A 20,582-nucleotide genomic window follows, 5' to 3' on the forward strand; every position below is an offset into this window, starting at 1 on the left:
ATGTGAGGCAACGCCAAGTGGTCAAGAAGACAGGAGACTCTGGTAAGGCTTCAGGATGGAGAAAGTAGTCAACATTTCAATACTGCTGGGAAACTTGAGAAAGCTAGTGGAGAAAGAGACCTCAGAGATGGCAGTTAGCACTGGCAACCCTGTGGAGAACTCGAAGCAGGTTCATGGTTGGGGGTGGTGGTGAGATGGACCTTTTATTTCTAGAAGATTGGAGTGTCTGTAGGATAGGATACCAGATGTCCACCCTTGAAAGTCAGTAGCCAGCATCCAACTGTACAAAGACAAGGATAATGTCTAAGCCATCTTGGAGTGTGGTGCTACACACCCACAGCCGACCCTGTGGTTCTGTAACCTACCTCATGGTTTCCCTGCAAGCTCATTCTCATTCATGAACTGGGTGAAAGGCGAAAGGGAGGTGGCTTTGGGTGGCAGGGGACCATCTTATTTCCCTTTTTGCTCCTATCGACCGTTGCCTGATGTGTGGCAATCATGTAGGTGGTCCTGAATACAGTGCTGGCTGGGAACCATGCCTGCTGATTGCCACCCAAATTTCCAAAGTATGTTCAAGTCTAGGTACAGTAGTGACTTACTCATCCACTAGCTGAACAAGCTTCTCTGACATGACTTTGCTGGCACCCCTTTGGGGACTGAAATATGACATCAACTTGACTCATCCCTGGGCAACATTTATAATTAGGAAGATTGATTCCTCCTCTTGGTCTGCCCTCGCTGAACGTGTCTGCCTAGGTCCCAGAGCTGTGTTGGGGAAAACATGGAGCCTACAACCTAGTCCCAGGAGTGAAAAGGAGCAACTGAGGGGTAGAATGTCTGGAATTTCTAAGGGAGGGTGGTCTGGATTCCTAGGTCTTTCAACAGCCCCAACAAGTAAGTGCGGAGGAGGACATAGCTCCTTCTTAAAGGAGGAGCTGGAAGGGGAGGAATCAAAGGTGAGGCAGCAGTTGCTTTATGAAGCTGGGAAAGAGATACCTGGCTCCATCTCAAGTGAAATTCTCCTATTAGTATTTGCCTTAGCTTTGATAAGATGTTGAATAAACATGATGTGGTAATAATTTGGAAGCAGATGCCCGACAGCGTAGGATGACTGCATTTATTACAGCAGTGCCAGCAGATCTTATATTTTTTTCAATTTTTAAAAAGATTTTATTTATTTGAAAGAGAGAGCACGCACAAGGTGGGGAGGAGCAGAGGGAGAGAGAGAACAGACTCCCCTGACGAGCAGGCAGCCTGACGGGGGCCTCGATGCCAGACCACGGGATCATGACCTGAGCCAAAGGCAGACACCTGACCGACTGAGCCACCCAGGCGCCCAGTTCTTGGATTTTGAAGGAAGTCTGTCCGGTGTTATGGGTGCAGGAAAGCAGGGCTGGAGTTTCTAGGTGCTTGATGGAGGTGAGTAGGTGAGTAAAACTTGGGGCTAAGTCCTCGCATTTCAAAGGGGAATCCAGAGGGAGAGGGAGAGAGAGAGAATCCCAAGCTCAGCACAGAGCCTGAGGTGGGGCTCTATCTCACGACCCTGAGATCATGACCTGGGCCAAAATCAAGAGTGGGGTGCTCAACTGACCGAGCTAGTCAGGCACTTCTGGGACCTCGTAATTTTTTTTAAAGATTTTATTTATTTACTTATTTATTTGACAGAGAGAGAGATCACAAGTAGGCAGAGAGGTAGGCAGAGAGAGAGGGGAAAGCAGTCTCCCCGCTGAGCAGAGGAGCCCGATGCGGGGCTTGATCCCAGGACCCTGAGATCATGACCCGAGCTAAAGGCAGAGGCCCAACCCACTGAGCCACCCAGGCACCCCGGGACCTCATGATTTTAATTGCATTTGCATGTTGTATATTTACTTGGTCTCCACATAGGCTCTGTTGGAGACCATAATATAGAAAATTATAATGGTATTGGTAACACCACTTACTGGCTTTATTGCTTTGGCCCAGGCCTTTTTGCTCTTCTGGATTAGAGAACAGACAGAAATTAATGCAGATGGTTGGGGTGCCTGAGTGGGTCAGTCAGTTAAGCATGTACCTCTTGATTTCAGCTCAGGTCTTGATCTCAGGGTGGTGTGTTAAAGCCCTGTGTATGTATCTATGTATTATGAATGAATGAATGAATGAATGAATGAATGAATAAGAAATGAATGCAGAAGGCCAAGAGGAGTCTCGGTTTATCCTCAGCTTTATGGTCCCCCATCCTACCCAACAGCCAGGTGGCCACTGCGTCTGGCAGAATGAACTCTTTGCCATTCCCAGGATTCATGCTGGACAGTGGAAGGCCTAGTTCTCAAGCTCCAGGCCAGGTTTCTAGTGGAGGTAACTCCCTCCGGCTGTAGACCGCCTATGTGCCCTATAGAAGTAGTCTTCTGAGCCCTCCCTTGGCTTTGCTCCTGGGCCACTAGGTCCTTCTTTAGCTCCTGACTCAAGTCCTTGGTCTTCTACGTTAACATGTAACCGAGGCAGTACTTAGGGCTATGCCTGTCTTTGCCCTCACTTAATCCTGTCTTTTCTTGGGATTTAGCAGAGGAGGAAGAGAATTCCTCCCCAAAAGTACGCTTTTTATTTCCACAATTAAACAGTGATCGTAGAGGAGCACCTGGGTAGCTCAGTCCGTTGAACATCCAACACTGGACGTCAGCTCAGGTCATGATTTCAGAGTCCTGAGATTGAGCCCTGCCCCGGGCTGGGCGAGCCTGCTTGAGATTCTGTTTTTCCCCTCTCCTTCTGTCCCTCCCCCAGTGCTTTCTCTTGGAAAAAAAAAAAAAGTGATCATATAAATAACACATGCTTTTTACTTGAATTTGAACAACACATGGAAATATAAAGGAGAAAATAAAAGACACCTGAAATCTCATTACCTTGGCATAACTAATTATTTGGTAACCATCCTTTCAAGAACTTCTTTATGCATTCAGGCATACGTGTGTATAGTTTTACATGAATGGGATCATATTACACATCCTTTGTGTGTGTGCGTGTGTGTGTGCGTGCGCACATTTTAAGTCATAGATTCTTTTCTCTCTCCCTATCTCTTCTTCCTAAATGAACACCCTGTCTCCCTGTTTCTGTCCTACATATGATCAATATTATTATCTACTGTGTGCCCTTCTATATTCTTCATATCCTATTACTATCATACAGATATATATGTATGTTTACATATCTATGCTTATATAATATGTATATATTTTATAAATAATTAGATAGGTTTTTTCCCCTTGCTTTTGAAATGTGATATCCTTTAATCCATATTTTCTTTCATCATGTTTTCTTTTTCTTGCTAGTTATTATTCAGTTGTAGGAACATATCAAAAGGTGCTTATCTAATCTTCCACTGGTGGATATTTCTGTATTCTTTTTCAATTTGGGACTATGATGAATAAGGCTGCTATGAACATTCCGATGTGGTTTTTTTGTGGACATAAATAGAATTGCTGGATCATAGTTGGTCCAAGGGACTTGTTGGAACTTCTCCATTGGACACCTGAACGTGGGCAGAAGCCTTCTCATCCACAGTCATTGTCATTATTGGTCTTCTTTGTAGGAGAGATCGTAGGAAACTCTTACTTCGCCATGACCATAATGACACTCCTTCTGATTTTCCACTCTTATCTACCTAGGCTCTTGATCACGTACCAGATGACTAGTAAACCATTCCAGGTTCCCACAGACCTGTTCATCAGACAGTTCAAGTGGCACATGACCATGATTGTGGGATCAGTTGTTGCAATTTGTGTAAGTATATTTCCTTCCATTTGTCTCTGTCCCTAAAGCTTGAACCGTTGCTTTCCATCTAGGAGAAGGAGGCTGAGGGAAGCTTTCCATTTTTTCGTTCCTTTTTTCCTCTTTCTAATCCAGAAACAGAAGTGGCAAAGAGGGACAAGCTCTTAGAAAAACAATGAGCAGGGCGCCTGGGTGGCTCAGTGGGTTAAGCCTCTGCCTTCGGCTCGGGTCATGATCTCGGGGTCCTGGGATCAAGCCCCACATCGGGCTCTTTGCTCAGCGGGGAGCCTGCTTCCCGCTTTCTCTCTGCCTGCTTCTCTGCCTACTTGCGATCTTTCTCTCTGTCAAGTAAATAAATAAAATCTAATATATGTGTGTGTGTGTGTGTGTGTGTATTTTTTTTAAAAGAAAAGAAAAACAATGAGCATATTATATCAGGGAAGGGTAGCTGTAATGGAGTCCAAAACATTAGCCCAAAAAGCAGTTTGTCTGAGGGGAGGGTGGAAACTTGAGCTCTCCGTGCTTTCTCCTTTCTCAAGGTGCTGTATTTCTGCTCCAGCCCACCTGACTCCTTTCTAGTTCTTCAAACTGAGATAGGCTCCATACCTTGTCTCTGAGGATACCTTGCTCTCCCTCTCTACCTCTGTGCATATGTAGAAGTTTTCTTTTCCTCTTGGTTCTGCTGAAAAATAGTTGAATTCTTCAAAAAGAAGCTTTATTGGGAATAAATAGAAGAAAAAGTAAAAGAAACCTTAAAGATAGACATCTATGTATTTACAAAGAACAAATTGTTTATCTGTGTATTTATTTGTTTATTTATTTAAAGATTTTTATTTCTTTATTTGACACAGAGAGCACAAGTAGACAGGGCGGCAGGCGGAGGGAGAGGGAGAAGCAGGCTCCCCGCTGAGCAGGGAACCCGATGCAGGGCTTGATCCCAGAACCCTGGGTTCATGCCCTGAGGTGAAGGCAGGTGCTTAACCGACTGAGCCACCCAGGGGACCCACAAATCATTTATGTTATGCTAGATAACAGTTGTCTTCAAACTGAGTTGCTTCCACAGCTCCTTTTTCTGGGCATTGGTTCAAAGTCTTTGTCATTTAACCTGGGATGAGTTTATGTTGTTGGTATGACTAGTTCTGGTGAAACTGAGAATCTCTTCTTTTTTTTTTTTTTTTGAAGATTTTTATTATTTATTCAACAGAGAGATAAAGAGCACAAGTAGGCAGAGTGGTAGGCAGAAGGAGAGGGAGAAGCAGGCTCCCCGCTGAGCATATTGCAAGATGGCCAACACACCTCCAGAGACTGAATCCCCATCACAGGTGGAAATAAAATAGGGGTGACCTCAGCTTTGTTGTTGCGTGACAGCTGTCTCAGATACTTCTCCTCAGACCTCTGCTTGTATCTTATTAGCCAGAACTGAGAAACTCTCAAGAACACTGGAGAAGTGTAGGGGTGCCCGGATGGCTCAGACACTTAAGCATCTGCCTTCGGCTTGGGTCATGATCCCAGGAGTCTGGGGGTCAAGCCCCACATTGGGTTCCTTTCTCAATGGGGAGCCTGCTTCTCTCCACTCCTGTTCTCTCTAACTCTCTCTCTCAAATAAAATCTTAAAAAAAAAAAAAAGCTTGCATTGCATTTTAAAAAGAAGGGGAAGTGTGGAATGTGACTGTTGGGACCAGCTCAAGCCAGTAATAATACCCCACATGATAATAACATAGCTCATTTGGCTGTATTATGTCCCAAACAAAAATGGGGTATTGGATAGGCAACCAACAGTGTCTGTCACAAACACCCTCCCTGAGTCTAGACCTGTCTCACAGACACATGCCTTGAGAGTTTAGAATGAAGGAATACAGAGAACAAGGAAGAAGGGCCTTCAGGGCCAACGGGACTCCCAAACTATCACTGCGCCAGACCCGCAACCACCAAAGTTAGAAAATGATAGCAAAATCCCATCCCTCTGAGCTGTGAGCCCAAGAAACAATATTCCCAGAGCCTAATACAATTCAATCTCTGGTTTTGGCAAAGAACAAAGCTGGGTTTCAGAGGTAGCTGAAGGCAAGTCAGTAGGCAGAGAAGACAAAAGCTTCTTGGTTTCGGCCTCACCAGAGGCTGGTCTGCACTGGTTGTCTGAAGTCCACAACCTATGAACTTGAATTCTGCTGGGACATTCCCCGCACTGAGGGTGACTGTCCTGTGCATATTCTAGCAGGGGGGAAAAAACCACGTCTGCCTGTTTCTTCCTCTTCCAGACAGTAGGGTGTGGGACATTCCCTTCCTTCTGAAAAATGTGGAAATGCATAATAGCAAAACCGTCATTGTCAGATCTTACTGGAAGGGTCCATCTTCCCCAGATCATGTATGTTTGAAACATCTCAATTTCCTGTTCTCCTTTAAGTTCCACGGTCCTGATATCCAACTGCTGTGTAAGGTGTGGGTTCTGTAAATGACCAACCTTGAGAAATATGGCAAAACCCACAGACATATGGTTTTAAACATGAGTTAGCATCTGCATACGTGTTTGGTGGTGACTGAGACACCAGCTTTGGTTCAGAAGGAACATGAGGTAGGGCAGGTGGGAGCACTAGGTCTGGTGGGCTGACCATGCCTTCCCAGAAGAAAGGTGAAGAGACATGAACGACTGACAGGTTCTTCTTTCTCTACCCACAGATCTTGTACATCAGAGTTTCCTGGCGTGACGGCACCGTTCCTCTGCCCCCACAGCCCCACCCAGCCTGCAAGTCTTCTGGCTCTTTCCTCCAGGAGCTCTCGGACCTGACCCATCTTCTGCACTGGCCTCCTACCCCAGGAGATGGAGGGAACCTTTTGTCCTCTACCAGTCCCCAGACCTCCACTTACCACCTGAGGGGACCTTCCCAGGCCAGCTACACCCTGGGCGGCTACCTGGAGGCCGTTCTTGTCGCCAGAGACCACCAGGGCAGGCCCAAGACCCATGGTGGGGATCTGTTTCGGGCACAGCTCCTGAGTCCCTACCTGAAGGCAGGAGTCCCTGGGGATATCCGGGATCTGGAGAACGGCACCTACCTGTTGACCTTCCCCCTACTCTGGGCTGGACAGGTCCAGGTGCAAGTGCGGCTGATCCACTCCAGTGAGGCCGTTGGGGTCCTGCGGGGAATCTGGAGAGACCAGTGGGCCACGGTTGATTTCACGGGCTATTTTCGAGGACCCACAGGACATGAAGAAATTGTGACTTGCAATGTGAATCCCCTACTAACTGGGGAAGAAGAATCCACCTGTCACTACAGGGATGAAGACACTGGTGAGCTCTGGTTCTGTGCTCGGCCTCCCACCCTGCCCTGCGACTCGCTGGTGGGCCATTCAAGTGGACATTATTGGAATGTGACCACACCACACGAGGAGGCCCTGCTGGCATGGTAAGAAACCCAGCATCGTCTGGGATATCGGCCTCGCACCCCCCAAACCCTGGTCCCTGTGATTTTTCTGCCCCAGCTGCCTTTATTCATAAAGCTACCTTTATTCATCTGTTCCCTTCTATCAAACATGTTTCCTGCTGTGGGCCAGGTCTCCTAGTAACTTCTGGCTACTTTCATGCAATGGTTGGCATCCCTGCCCTCTCCAAATTTTCAGTGAAGAGACTCATGGCTTTTGAAAACCCACAGTGTGATGAGTACTTAAGTGCAGTATTCACAGCGTGGGGTGAGGGCACGGGCAAGGGGCACCCCACCTGGTAGGTCAGGCAGGTGGCAACTTAGCTAAGCTTCAAGGAGAACCAGGGACCTCTGGCAAAAGAAAAGCATTCCAGGACTCGCTGCTCTTCTGAGGGCTCTTGGGAGGAGAGAAGTGGTGCTGAAATCACCAGCATATGTGGTCAGGGAGTATGGAGGGTAGATGTGACCTCCCTGAGTCAGAGGGGAGCAGAGCCTGCAGCCTGGAAGCTGGGAAGGGCTGAGAACTGTCCTCAGTCTTGGGGGAGCAAGGCTCCCTGGGGGGACAGAGAATGGGAGAGAGGGAAGACGTGGCTCACTGTGAGCCTTACTGTCCCTGAGATCTAAGGCGTGGTGGGTGGGGACAGAGAGATCCCAAGGAGGAGAGGGGTATTTTGAGAGACCCCAAGAAAGAGGGAGGCATTTTTTTTAAGGCAGGAGACATGGGAATCTGGTCTCCAGCAGGGAGAATAGGAAATGGAGGCAAAAACAGGGTCCCAGAAGAAGGCAGGGGTGCAGGGACACCCTCACTGAGTGCGGGGAGAAAAGAGCCAGAGGTGTTTGCGGTGAGGGCTGGCAGCTGGGATGTGTGCTGTTCCGTGGTCCCAAGGAACACGGAAGTTCTCACGGGCTGCCATGAGGATGGGGGGAGGTGAGCCAAGCTGGAGATGCCCGAGCTGCCAGGGTGCCTGCTGGCCCCACAAGACGCTTGTCTCTGAGAGGCGCTCAGGAGCTCAGACTGGGGAATTCCCATTAACACTGACTTTCTGGCATGAGAATTTAGTGCCAAAAAACCTTGGTCTTTCCAGACCAATTCTTATGCTCCCTTTGGTCAGAAAAGGAGAACCACACACCCTTTCTGCATTGGTCGATTAAAAGTAATTCTAAGATGAAATTACAGGAACCATCGCGGGATGGCGCTCGGGGTACAGCCCAGGAGTCTCTGGAGGGAGAGTGTGTGGGTTCTGATCCCGGCTCCACCTGCTCCGACTTGACAGCTTCCATCTGTGTGATCTCTGGGAAGTCACTTTACCTCTCTGTTCTCTCATCCATAGAGGGGAATAATAATAGAACTTCCCTCAGAGGCTTGTGGTAAAGAACAAATAAAGGAATGTGTGTAAAGTGCTTAGAACAGGGACAGCATATAGCGGCTCTGATGGCTCTTACAATCATGTCCCAAGTATTTTGCTGCTGTCGAGTGGCCCCTGCTCTGTCGGACATTGTCCAAAGGCCTGGAGGTCCTGGGGATGGGAGAGCAGGGCAGAAGTGGCCCCGTCCCGCGGGAGCCACAGTGTGCTGATAGAAGACGGGCGTTAAAGAGATAACCACACATGTACACATGTGGCAAATGTGTAGTTGCCATGCATTTGCAGCCCCAAGGTCAGGTGTTTTCTTTACATCAACTTTAATCCCATCTGAGGACCCCTGCAGCTGGGCTGGTGGCAAGAGCTCCCTCACCTAAGGTCCTGCAAAGAAACTGACACCTTGGCCATCTGGGATCCTTCCTTGGCCCTCTGGTCACCCCAAGGTGCCCACTGTCCAGACTTGTGTAACCTTGGGGTCTGCTGGGAGGGCAGCCAACCTCACCTGGGTCCAGTTTGGGACCATCCTTCACCGCTTCCGGAAGCTTTTGCCTCTAGAGGGCGCTAGAGCCCTGACATTCAAGGAAGGCCATCCACAGGCATTTTTCTAGATTGTAGGGATATTCTCATCCCTTTCTCCCCAGAAGCAAATTCCTCTCTCCTCCTCAGACACAGCCCTTCAGGCAGTCCGTTCCTTCATTCAGCAAATGCAAGCTGAGCATGTCTGCCTGCATGGGCCTGCTGGAGGCCCTGGGAAGGCAACCACATGTACCCTGCTCCCGTAAAGCTTCCTTACGACAGGAGGGAAGGCCAGAAACAGTGAACATGGCAAGACCTAAGTAGTGTATAGAATGTTGGAAGGAGATACGGGAGCACCAGGGTGGCTTAGCTGGTTAAACAGCTGCCTTCAGCTCAGGTCATGATCCTGCAGTCCTGGAATTGATTCCCGCATCGGGCTCCCAGCTCCATGGGAAGGCTGCTTCTCCTTCTGGCCTCCCCTCTCATGCTTTCTCTCTCAAATAAATAAATACAATCTTTTTTTTTTTTTTAAAGAAGGAGATACAGGCTGGGGGAAATTAAAATACACAGGAGGTGAGGACTAGGAGTATGGTGGGTTGCATGGTTAGGAGTATGGTTGCAATGTTAAATAGGGGGTCAGGGTAGACTTCATTAAGAAGGTGACATCTGAGCCAAGACTTGAAGGGGATGAGAGAGTTGACCCAGGCTATACCCGAGAGAAGAGGTTCGAGGCAGAGGAAATGCTGTGGTGTGCCTGGTGTGTCTAAGGAACAGCAAGGAAGTCCAATAACTGAGAGGGGGCAGAGGACAGGGAGGTGGCAGGGGAAGACCAGTAGCATTAAGGGAAGGACATGGCATGACCAGGAAGGGCTCTGTAGGCAACGTAATTTGGGGTGTAAGTGAAAAGGGAGTCACTTGCAGGATTTTGAGCAGAAGACAGGCACCCCGATCACATTTTTAAAGGGTCTCTCAGACCGTTGTTTTGAGGATGGATTGCAGGTTAAGGGAGAAAGGTGGGAGACCTTTGCTTCAGGTGGCGGTAGTCAAGGTGTCTAAAGTGATTCATTTCTGGGTATACTCTGAAGGCAGTACCTATAGGATGTCCTGAGAGAACAAGGAATGTGCCAAAAAGTGAGAGATCACAGGTGAGTGTGGGGTCTGGGGCCTGCTCACGTGGAAGGACAGTTGCCATCAGCTGGAGTGAGAAAGTGGCAGGTGGGGTGTCGGGGGCTGGAGAGGGGGAGTTTGGTCGTGTGTATTAGACACCAAGCGGGGATGTTGAACAAATGACTAGACTCACAAACCTGGAATTCGGCAGAGAAGACTGGGCTGGAGATCTTGGTTGAGTGAGACCACCAAGGGAGGGAGTGTGATCTCGAAAGAGGAGCCAAGGGCTCTGGCCGGAGCCTGGGAAGAAGGGGCTCCTGCAACAGGTCCCTGGAGGGGTCCAGGGACCAGGGAGCAACTGCTGGCTTGATGATGGTCAGGGAGACTCCAGCAGGAGGGGGCTCAGTGAGACCACAAGGAGAGTCAGCACTTCTTGCAAAAAACATTCCAAGCCTATGAATCATGGGGTTTTTGTTTGTTTGTTTGTTGTTGTCGTTCTTTGTTGTTGTTTTTAAGAGAGCTCCGTGCCTGGTGGAGGGGGAGCTGTAATCTTAAGCAGGCTCCACCACACTCAGCGCAGAGCCCGAATCGGGGCTTAGTCTCATGACCTTGAGATCATGCCCTGAGCTGATTGAAGAGTTGGATACTTAACGGATTGAGCCACCCAGGCACCCCGAATCATGCTTTTAATTTCCTGTACTTCTGTGATGCTTTGACACCTTGGGGACTTGTGGACCAAGGAGGGGTGGCCACTCCCCAGGTTAGCTAGCTCCTGGAGAGAGCAAACAACCTGCCTTCAGCACAATCACCCACTCCTAAGTGCACACCGCCCCCTGCCTCCTTTTCTCGGGCTCTTACAGTCCTAGCCAACACCCCTGGCCGGTACTGATGATTAGAATCTCCCTCTATAGCCCAGAGCCTGCTGACGTTCCTCAAAGGATCCAATCCTAACACCCCCCACCCCCGCTCCTTGCCCTTCCTTGCCTATTCCTTCCTATGAAAATCACAACAAAGGTTTTGCCCTCTGCCCTTGCTCCCTCTGCCCCCGACTGACCCTGGTGCTTCTCTGTGTGCCCCTGCCTCTCAGGAACTCTGGGTAATCCCTTATCTTTCTCATGGCATCATCTCCTGATCCGTTGGCCTCCGCAATACCTAAATAAAACCGAAATCCTGGATACATTGTAAAACAGCTCTGCTTTCGGCACTGACGGAATCCCCAAGGCAAAGAACCCGGGTCCCTGGATCCCTGAACTCCAGCAATCCTCTCCTGGCCCCAGACCCGCACTGTCTCCCAGAAGCCCTGACACTGGACAGTTGCCCTTGACATTGAGGACATCCTTTCGTCCAAGAAGCCCCATGTCACTTCAGCCCAGGATTCCTTCCCATCACACATTCCCATTAAGGGCTCCCCTCTCGCCAATTGGTTTCTCTTCAGGAATGTGACAGACAAGGACCTCCCTCAGGGTATTTCTCCAATCTGGGTGGCCAAGGAGAGCAACAAGAGTCTGGGTAAGTGACACCAGGGCTTGCAGAAAAGGCAGCACTTCTTCCATGCCCGTGGCTTTGGACTCTTCTGCACCCCCAGATTGCTTTGCTTACAAATAATTATTTACAGTTGTGTCTCCTCAACAACCATGCCGCCCTGGGATCCCGGGCCCGAGGCCCTCTGGCTTCTACCACCGAGCTGTGTGGCACTCCCTGTCCTGCTCTGGCCGCTCCTTCTCTACCGCTGCCAGCGTCCTGGGCTGCCTGGCTGGCCGCATCGTCCACATGATGGGGGACTCCACGCTCCGGCAGTGGTGGGAGTATCTGCGGGACACCGTGCCCTGTGAGTGGCTGTGAGGGAAGGGGGGGGCGCTCCTCGGAAGAGAGAAGAGCCAGGGCTTTGAGAAGGCACAGAAGATTTCAGGACAAGGACCTGAAGGATCCCTGGGGAAGGACCAGATGCCTGGGTTTGGGGCAGAAACAGGGATGGGGAACAGGATGCCCAGTTACACATAATCTCAACAATTGGGTTGATGATGGGAGGCTCTCACAGGAGGGGGAATGGGTTTGAAGAATGATGAGTACATAACCCCATAACCCTCGCCGGAAGTGAGGATTTGCTGGGGGGCGGGCAGTAGATACTAAAGGAATCGAGTTCCAATTTAAGAAAAATATTGGAGGGAAACCAGGGAGTTGTCTTGTGACATTGGGGAGACGCTGAATGTTTGCAGAGTTTTCAGTTTGCTGGATTGATTGGATTGAAAAAGGAAAGTCCAAAGACCAGTTCCTCGTTAGGGGAGGTCAGTATGCAGGCCGGGTCAGCAGTCCAGGAACCACCATCCTGAAGGAACCGACAGCTTGTTGACTGATTGATTCTAGAGAGGGGGGAGGTGCCCAGGTAACTAGGGGTAAACGGAAACGGACTCAGAATGGGAGATCCTGGCGGGCCTGACTAGATGTGGGAGCAAGAAGCAGCAGTGGGAGGCGATGGTGTATTTATTTTATATTCTTCACATTGGGTTGAACAGGTGAGGAGGGGTCTTCCGGGGAGGGTGTGCATGAAGCTTTTGAACACGGGATTGGAACTGAATGGAGATGTCTGAGCTTCAGAGAGAGTTTCATGTTTATTCCCTGGAGGAGAAAAGTTAAAAGAGGCGAGTGTTGTGCAAGCGGGGTCCCATCAGAGCCTCCACGTTGTGGGCACAGATCCTACCATGTAACGTGACATGGGTTATCGAGGATGCTTGACTGGGGAGTGGGGGCAACATGACAGCCGAGGAAAGAAGGAACGTCAGCACCAAACCTTACCTCCCCTCACTGTCCCGCCATCACTCCAGAGAAGCGTGCAGAGCCCACAGGGCACAAGAGGGATGTGAGCCGCCGTTTGCTTACAGAAGTCCTAAAAGTACCCACTGCTCCCACCTAGAGACCTTAAGGTCTGTGGGATGTCATCTACCCTCCTGCTGCAGGAATCGAAGGCCCTTGCCTCCCAGGCAGATTAGCCTGGGTGAAACCCCTTCCTTTGGGGGAAAACAAGAGCTCCAGTTCCAACTAATCTGATGTGTAAGCAACGTCAAGTGACCCCTGCCCCCCGGGTCACTTTGGGACAATTCTGCACATGGCAGGTGGAGGAGGTGACTTTCTTAAGCAGGAGATGTCTCTAGAGATGAACAGAAGCTCGAGTCAGAAAGTGGGGAAAACCAGATCCTCTGCTAGCCGATGTGGCACCTTCCTGTGAGATAGAAAAAGGGGCCCCTGTGCCCACAGAGCCCTGAAGCACAAGGTGAGGCAAACAGGCAGGGACTGTGTGCAGAGAAAGGAGGGCCTTTCCCTGCAGGTGCATCTGGCTCTCTATCAGGGCACACAGTTGAGGGGACAGACCAGATGTCAGAAGCCTCTGGCCCCCAGCTGGCCACCGTTGCACAAGGACAGAAACCGGACAGCCTTGACTGTCTCACCTGGGATAAGGCTTCATCCAGGGCTGGCCGAAGGGAGCTGATGGGTGAATCCGAGTTGAAGTGCTGGGTCAGACAGGAGACTGCAGAGAGTGACCGCACACTGCTAAGAAAGGCGGGGGCAGCCAAAGGAACATCGACGAGACAAAATGCTCCAGGGGGCCAGGGAGGCCCAGGACCCAGAAGAGGTCTGGGGTCTTGGAAACTGGGAGGTCACTGGCAATCTTACAGATTAGGGAGAGCACAACCTGCTGATAAGGCCAGAAGCTACTTGAGTCCTAAGAGGAAAGTGATGCTAGACCTTTTGTGTTTTTAAATGAGGAAGTACAGGCCCAGATTAACCCCTAAGCCTCCTCTTGTCCTCCCCACAGCTCTGAAGCCTGTGGATCTACATGCCACGTATCACACGGGGCCCCTGATGGCAGTGGAGACCACTCGGGACATTGTGCTGCACTGGCGGGCCCACAGCTGGCCCCTGCGCTCCCTGCGCACACCGGTGGCCTCCCTGCACTCTGTGGCGCGGGAACTGGGGGGCCTGGCCGGGGGCCCCCACACCGTGGTGGTGCTGGGCCTGGGCGCCCACTTCACCACGTTTCCCCCGTCTGTCTTTGTGCAACGCCTCGCAGGGATCAGGGCGGCGGTGGCAGCGCTGCTGGCCCGGGAGCCCCACACTCTCGTGGTCATCAAGCTGGCCAACACCGGCTACAAGTCCGCGTATGGCAGTGACTGGTTCACCCTCCAGGTGAACCGGCTCCTCCGAGCTGCCTTTGCGGACCTCCGTGTGGCCTTTGTGGACGCCTGGGAGATGACCTCCAGTCTGGGCCTGCCCGACAGGATCCACCCAGGCCGGCTTATCGTCCGCAATGAAGTCAACGTCTTCCTGTCCTTCGTTTGCCCCACTTGAGCGCTGCTGCGGGTCCTGGGCTGGGTGGACAGAGAAGCTGATGGGATGATCAAGCCTGGACGTCCTTCCCTTCAGCCGTCCTCACCTCTTCGCTGACTTTTCTCATGCCCAGGCCGTATATCAGCCAGCAAGAATTGCGAGGGAAGCCTGGCAATGGTCCAGCGACATCTGTCACATCCGTGCCTGTGAGGATTGTCATTTTATGTGCCGGAGTCTCCATTTAGAGTGTCAGCGAGCCTTCGAAGTCAAACTTCAGTCAAACAAGAGATTACAGATAGGACCTGGCAATTCCGCTTCTGGGTATTTATCTGAAGGAAAGGGAAACACTAACTCAGAAATGTATCTGTACCCCCACACCTTCACTGTCGGCAGCTTTATTTACAACAGCCAAGACACAGAAGGAACCTGAGTGTCCACCAGTGGTTAAATGGATAAAGGAAATGTGGCCTCGATGAGATGGAGAAGGACCCTGGGAACAAGGCCCTCCCTGTGGACTCTCACCCCTTTCCTGCAGTGCACGAACCAAGGAGCAAACTCAGACCACTTCAAAATGATGCCAGACACATGGTCGCCAAAATTGACTTTTCATGGACTGTCCTCCTCATTTTAATGCTAAAAACATGCCCAGAGGTGGAGACTCCACATGCAAATGAAAGCCCAGGGTACGAAGGAGCAGGTTGTGTCAGATGCAGATACCGCCCACTTTCCTGGGAGTCCCCGCTCCTGCCTGCCGGGCATCATTCCTTTTTCCCACCTCAGCCCCTTTAAAACTTGCCCTGGCTGTTATTGAGAGAGCCAATGTGACACCTTAGTCGTGACTGTGTCTCCCTTCAGCGGTAGCTGCTGCCCCAAGAAAGCCTTGCCTGTACCTTTAAATTTGGGGTCCAGCCTTGGTTTCTATTGTAGCTGGGTACAAGGACCCAAGTCTGTATATAAGAGTCTGGTAACATATATACACAATAAAATATTAATCAGCCATAAGAGAGAAAGAAATCGGGACGCCTGGGTGGCTCAGTCGTCAAGCATCTGCCTTTGGCTCAGACCGTGATCCCAGGGTGCTGGGATCGAGTCCCACATGGGGCTCCCAGCTTGGCAGGAGGCCTGCTTCTCCCTCTCCTACTCCCTCTGCTTGTGTTTCCTCTCTTCCTGTCAAATAAATAAAATCTTTTAAGGAAAGAAAGAAGGAAAAAAATCCTGCCATTTGGAACAATGTGGTTGGCTTTTGAGGGCCTTATGCTTACGGAATACAACAGAGAAAGACAAATGATCTTACTTACATGTGGAATCCGGGGGGGTGGGGAAATGAAGAAACTCATAGGGAGAACAAAGCAGTGGCTGCCAGAGGTGGGGAAGGGGCCACCATGGGTGGAGGAGGTCATGTTAGGGTCCGTGATCAAAGGATTGAGACTAATACAAATTGAAGATCAAGCAAAGCTTTATTTTGCGCCAAGCATGGAGAATCAAACCAACCGTCAGAGCTGCCTCTTAGAGAGAGGGCGACTCCTCCCAGCCTCACAGACTAACTTTTATAGAGCAAAGGCCCTGTGGTGGAGCCTGGCCACACACAGGTGGCCAGTGAGATTGCAACATAGAGAGAAAGTTGCATAGTCATACTAGGCCACACACCAATTGAATTACAATTCACCCCATAGTAGCTATTTGAACTAGACTTTCACCTTGGTCAGGATTGGCTCCCAAAAGGGGCCTGACAGGCAGGACCCACGCTCCTTGGTAGCTAGGGAGACAGTATGCGCGCCCCACTGACTGGATGTCTCCATCTGGCCCGACTCATCCCTGCATTCGGGCTGTGTTATCTCCACCTGACCTCACCCACCCTTGTATTTGGGCTTTTTTATCAGGGACTGGTCGACCACATTTTACTGGTTTCCCAGACTTGCTTCTAAGTAAGTTCCTCTGGTGGGGGGAAGGGCAGGATCAGTTTAAGTTTTACTGCATAAACAACAAAATCCCTGTTTAACGGAGATGAAATCACTCGGGCTAAATAGGCTCTTACTTTCCTCCCTTTTCTTTGCATATTAGTCAAATCCTTGACTTTTCAGCCAGTCTATGTCCTCTTTTAATGGCTGCCAGACTGTTTTTAATGACTCCAGTGTGATTTACCCAGAAACAGCATTCCTCTCCTAGGGCTATGCAGAGCCCCCCTTTTTCTAGAAATAGTATTTCAAGCCCTCCTCTATTTTGCAATTGTCTATACATCCCACCTATATTTTAACAATAGGAGCAACAATGAACTCAATGAACTCATTGTTTTTTGAGTCTTAGCTTTAGTCCATGATCTGTGGGGTCCATTGGCAGTGGCATCCATCCTGGGGTGCATTCTCATCCTCGGCTCATTTGACAAGACCCATGTGAATCCAGGCCCTGATGCCTTCTACTTTCTTGCTGTGGCCGTGGTCAGGATGACAGTAAATGGTCCCGTCCAGTGAAGCTCCAAGTTTCCCACTCAGTGGCAGCATATTCAAACCAAGTCTCCGGGTTGGTAAGGATGTGTTTCCACTTCCGTCTCTGTCTCAGTGTGGGCAGTTTGGAATACTTTTACATCTCTGTAAATTACAGATAACTTAAGGAAAAATTTCCCTAGTCTGGAAGAACAAACATTACAGAACGAGTAATTGTTTAAAATAAGACAAAACATTAAGAGACACAACATTACAATCTTTCAGTTCATCTAGTCCCATGTAACTAATTCTGGTTTAGTCTGAATACAACTCTTACTTCTGGAAATTCTTACCCATTTCAGTTCCAGGATTTCAACCTATCAAAGACCTGAATTTGTCCTGAAATTCTCCCATATGAATTTCCTTTAAGGCAGAATTCATTTTACAAGATAATTAAAACAATTACAAATGACAAAATCTCAGAATAGATATGGTTAAATATCAACTGATGACCCTATCAAAACATTAAAACTTTAGGAAATGTATAGAACCTCTAGAATAGTTACAGCATTTACCCAAATATAATCCAAGGTTTATGATTGGTTTAGCAGTACTTCCTGAGTAACTTAGCATATCAAGGAAAAGCCATATGAGTCAAGAGATATCCTTTACAGTTCTGGGCAGGCAAACAGAAAACCATTTACAATCTTCTGAGAAGCATCTCAATCTCTAGTGAAGACTAAATATTAACCAATTGTGAACTGTTACAACAGAATTCTTAGAAGGCAAATTTATGAATCAGTTAAGCACAAAACATGTTCACCAACAGATTTCAAAAGTGCAAACCTGGTTCAAGCAACCAGCGCTCTAGCATTTTATCCCATTTAGTTAAGACCTAGATGTCCAACAAATTTAATTCCATTTGTCAGCCAAGCAAAACTTTAACATTTCAGGTTACCAAAGACTCTGAAAGCTCCTTTAACAATTACCCATTAAAACTTTGAGACAGACAATTAACCATTAGTTTTAGTCATCTCTTTGCTGACAGATGTCAACAAATAACACAAGCTTATTTGACCCTCAGTAAACTTTGATTGAAGTTTCACATTTACTGCTGTTAACTCAAAAGACATGTTCATCCTAATTAAACCAACAAACTTAACTTAGCTCAAATACTGATTTACGTCCCCACCTGGGCCCACTCCACTTTGAATGTTTACCTGAGACATGGGTGGGAAGGTCCAGAGTGGGGGGGTGTTAGGTCCAGGGGGTGCTCTTCTTGCTCCTTGAGAGTGAAGAGGGAAGGAGTCATGGTGCAGGAAGCACCGAGGATGGTCTAGAGGCCAGTTATGCAGGCCGCACCCAAGTTGGTGCAGAAACAGAGCGGGGAGACAGAAGAACAAAGTGCCACCAGAAGGCAGAGAAAGGGTTACCAGGTTGAGAGCTTATCAGCTCCAACAGAGGAGCAGACGCCATGCTTTCCCACCAGCAAGGGGGAGGGGCTAGGCAGTCCACATCAGGCCAGAGAAGGCAAGGAATTTCCCCAAAACGAAGAGAGTTTCGGCAGCTTCTTGGGAATATTCCTTAAAGTCTCTGTCTCGAGTTAGACTAACCACAGTTGTCTCCAGTTATAGCCATTAACACAAGAAATAAGTAAGGGAGAAGCCCCACATCTATTAGGAGGAATGGAGAGATGAAAGTCAGAGTCCCCCTACTCTACTTACCCCACACAACAGACAACAAAAAGACAAGACAAAGACAACCACAGACCCTGAGGCCTTTACTCAGAACCTGCTGCTGGTGGGGATCTTCTCGGTCCCCTATAAATATAACAAGCAACACAACAGACAACAAAAAGACAAGACAGACAACCGCAGACCCAACAGCCGGTGGAGATTTTCTTGGTCCCCTGCAAACACCCACTGGTGGGGATTTTCTCCATCTCCTGACCACATAGGGGGACCCGAACCCCCTGGCAATCTACCAGAGGAGGGATGGGGCATCCCCGCATCCACTCCAGCCCTAGGGAGCAAAGCCGCGTACAACTTCTCTCCAGTGGGCTATACCCTGGAGCTCTGCAATCAGGCAGACAGACTGGATCTCACAGAATAAAATCTTGAGATCGTACCTCTGGAGGCTTTTCCCAGGAATTCTGATGCTGGCTCAGTCTCGTTGTTTGATCCCAGATGAGCCCCCAAATGTTAGGGTCCGTGATCAAAGAAGCAAGACTGATAGAAAGCGAAGGTCAAGCAAAGCTTTATTTCACGCCAAGCATGGAGAATCAAACCAACCGGTTGGGGCCGCCTCTTACAGAGAGGGCGACCCCTCCCAGCCTCACAGACTAACTTTTATAGAGCAAAGGCCATGTGGTTGAGCCTGGCCACACACAGGTGGCCAATGAGATTGTAACGCACAGAGAAAGTCAACGAGACGTATTGTGATGATCGTTTGAAATAATACAAATATCAAATCATTATGTTGTGTACCTGAAGCTAATACAGTTCTATATGTCAATTATATTTTAATTCAAAAAATTAAAAACAGTGTTTCTTGGGTTAGCCGTGTGATAGACTTTTCCCAAGACCTACTGGTGTTCTTAGACAAAGGACTGTTGTGTAATTTGGCATTGCTGTGGATTAAAAAATACGTTATTTGGAAATATTGCTTATAACAACATATTCAGTGCTTTTACTGAGAGAAAAGATAATTTTTATGACATAAATATGTAATACTTGAAATTCCACATCTTTAACGTCCTGCAAATATCGCCAACCCCCAAACAGATCATCCAGGATCGTGTAATAATAATCAGTACAGTTGACTTTGTTTTGCTAACTTTTATTTGTGTAAAAACACATTTCTCAGCTCTGTATTAGGATGGTAGACTCCTCAGGGCAGAGAGATCTTATTTGGAGGATTATGATAACTTAAACAGTCTCCATAGGGCATGGGGCTGTGGTTGTGCTCTGACCCAGGTCTCACACAACCGATAGGCACAAACCCACCATCCAGAAGGAAGGTGACCCGGCCCAGAGGGAACCTGACCACAGCCCTGCAGGGTGCTGCCCTGCTGGCTTGAGGGACGCCAGGTGCCCCCACGTGACCACATCTCCCCGCTCCCCAACAGGATCCAGATGCTGCTCCCATTGGCTGAGTACAAGGGGGCGTCCGTCCATCAAACCGTGAAGAGCCTGGGCGACTGGGGCTCAGGCCAGTGAGGGAGGGAGAACGGGCCCCAGGTCCCACCAGAGGGCGTGTGCCCTGCTTTGGTACAGGAAGCCCAACTCTGAGTGACGCCACCTGCTTTGGTATCATCTCTACCTTTACTTCTTTTTTTTTTTTTTTTTTTTGGTAGATTTTTGTTTATTTGTCAGAGACAGTGACAGAGGGAACACAAGCAGGGGTAGTGGGAGAGGGAGAAGCAGACATCCCGCTGAGCAGGGAGCCCAATGAGGAGCTCAGGGCTGATCCCAGGACCCTGATATCATGACCTGAGCCAAAGGCAGACGCTTAACCGACTGAGCCAGCCAGGCGCCCCATCCGCCTTTTCTTTTTAATCAGCTTTCCTAAGCAATTCATTAATCAGGCAGCATCCCATCCCACAAGCAGAGATGCTCCCCGTCTCCGCCTTCAGAAACGACATTCTCCAGTTTGTACCGAGAAACAGTGACTTTTGCTCGGACCAAAGTATTCCTTTTCTC

At 49.2% G+C, this 20,582-nt stretch overlaps 1 protein-coding gene across 1 annotated transcript; it reads left to right on the forward strand.

Annotated features, from left to right (window-relative positions):
* Positions 1-1,193: 1,193 nt before the first annotated feature.
* Positions 1,194-15,451, forward strand: LOC122895831 (NXPE family member 3-like). The gene is made up of 6 exons (XM_044233574.1): positions 1,194-1,427; positions 3,639-3,753; positions 6,415-7,139; positions 11,574-11,647; positions 11,754-11,966; positions 13,950-15,451. The coding sequence occupies exons 1-6, from the start codon at positions 1,414-1,416 to the stop codon at positions 14,480-14,482; spliced, it is 1,674 nt and encodes a 557-aa protein (XP_044089509.1). The 5' UTR covers positions 1,194-1,413; the 3' UTR covers positions 14,483-15,451.
* The last annotated feature ends 5,131 nt before the right edge of the window (positions 15,452-20,582 follow it).

The sequence above is a fragment of the Neovison vison genome, chromosome 14 (genome assembly GCF_020171115.1).
Source record: "Neovison vison isolate M4711 chromosome 14, ASM_NN_V1, whole genome shotgun sequence".
Lineage (NCBI taxonomy): Eukaryota > Metazoa > Chordata > Mammalia > Carnivora > Mustelidae > Neogale > Neogale vison.

Excerpts from the sequence above, each read along its gene's own strand:
- LOC122895831 (XM_044233574.1), top strand. Across the intron at positions 11,648-11,753 it reads GGAGAGCAACAAGAGTCTGG|TTGTGTCTCCTCAACAACCA; the intron begins GTAAGTGACACC and ends AATTATTTACAG. Across the intron at positions 11,967-13,949 it reads TCTGCGGGACACCGTGCCCT|CTCTGAAGCCTGTGGATCTA; the intron begins GTGAGTGGCTGT and ends TCCTCCCCACAG.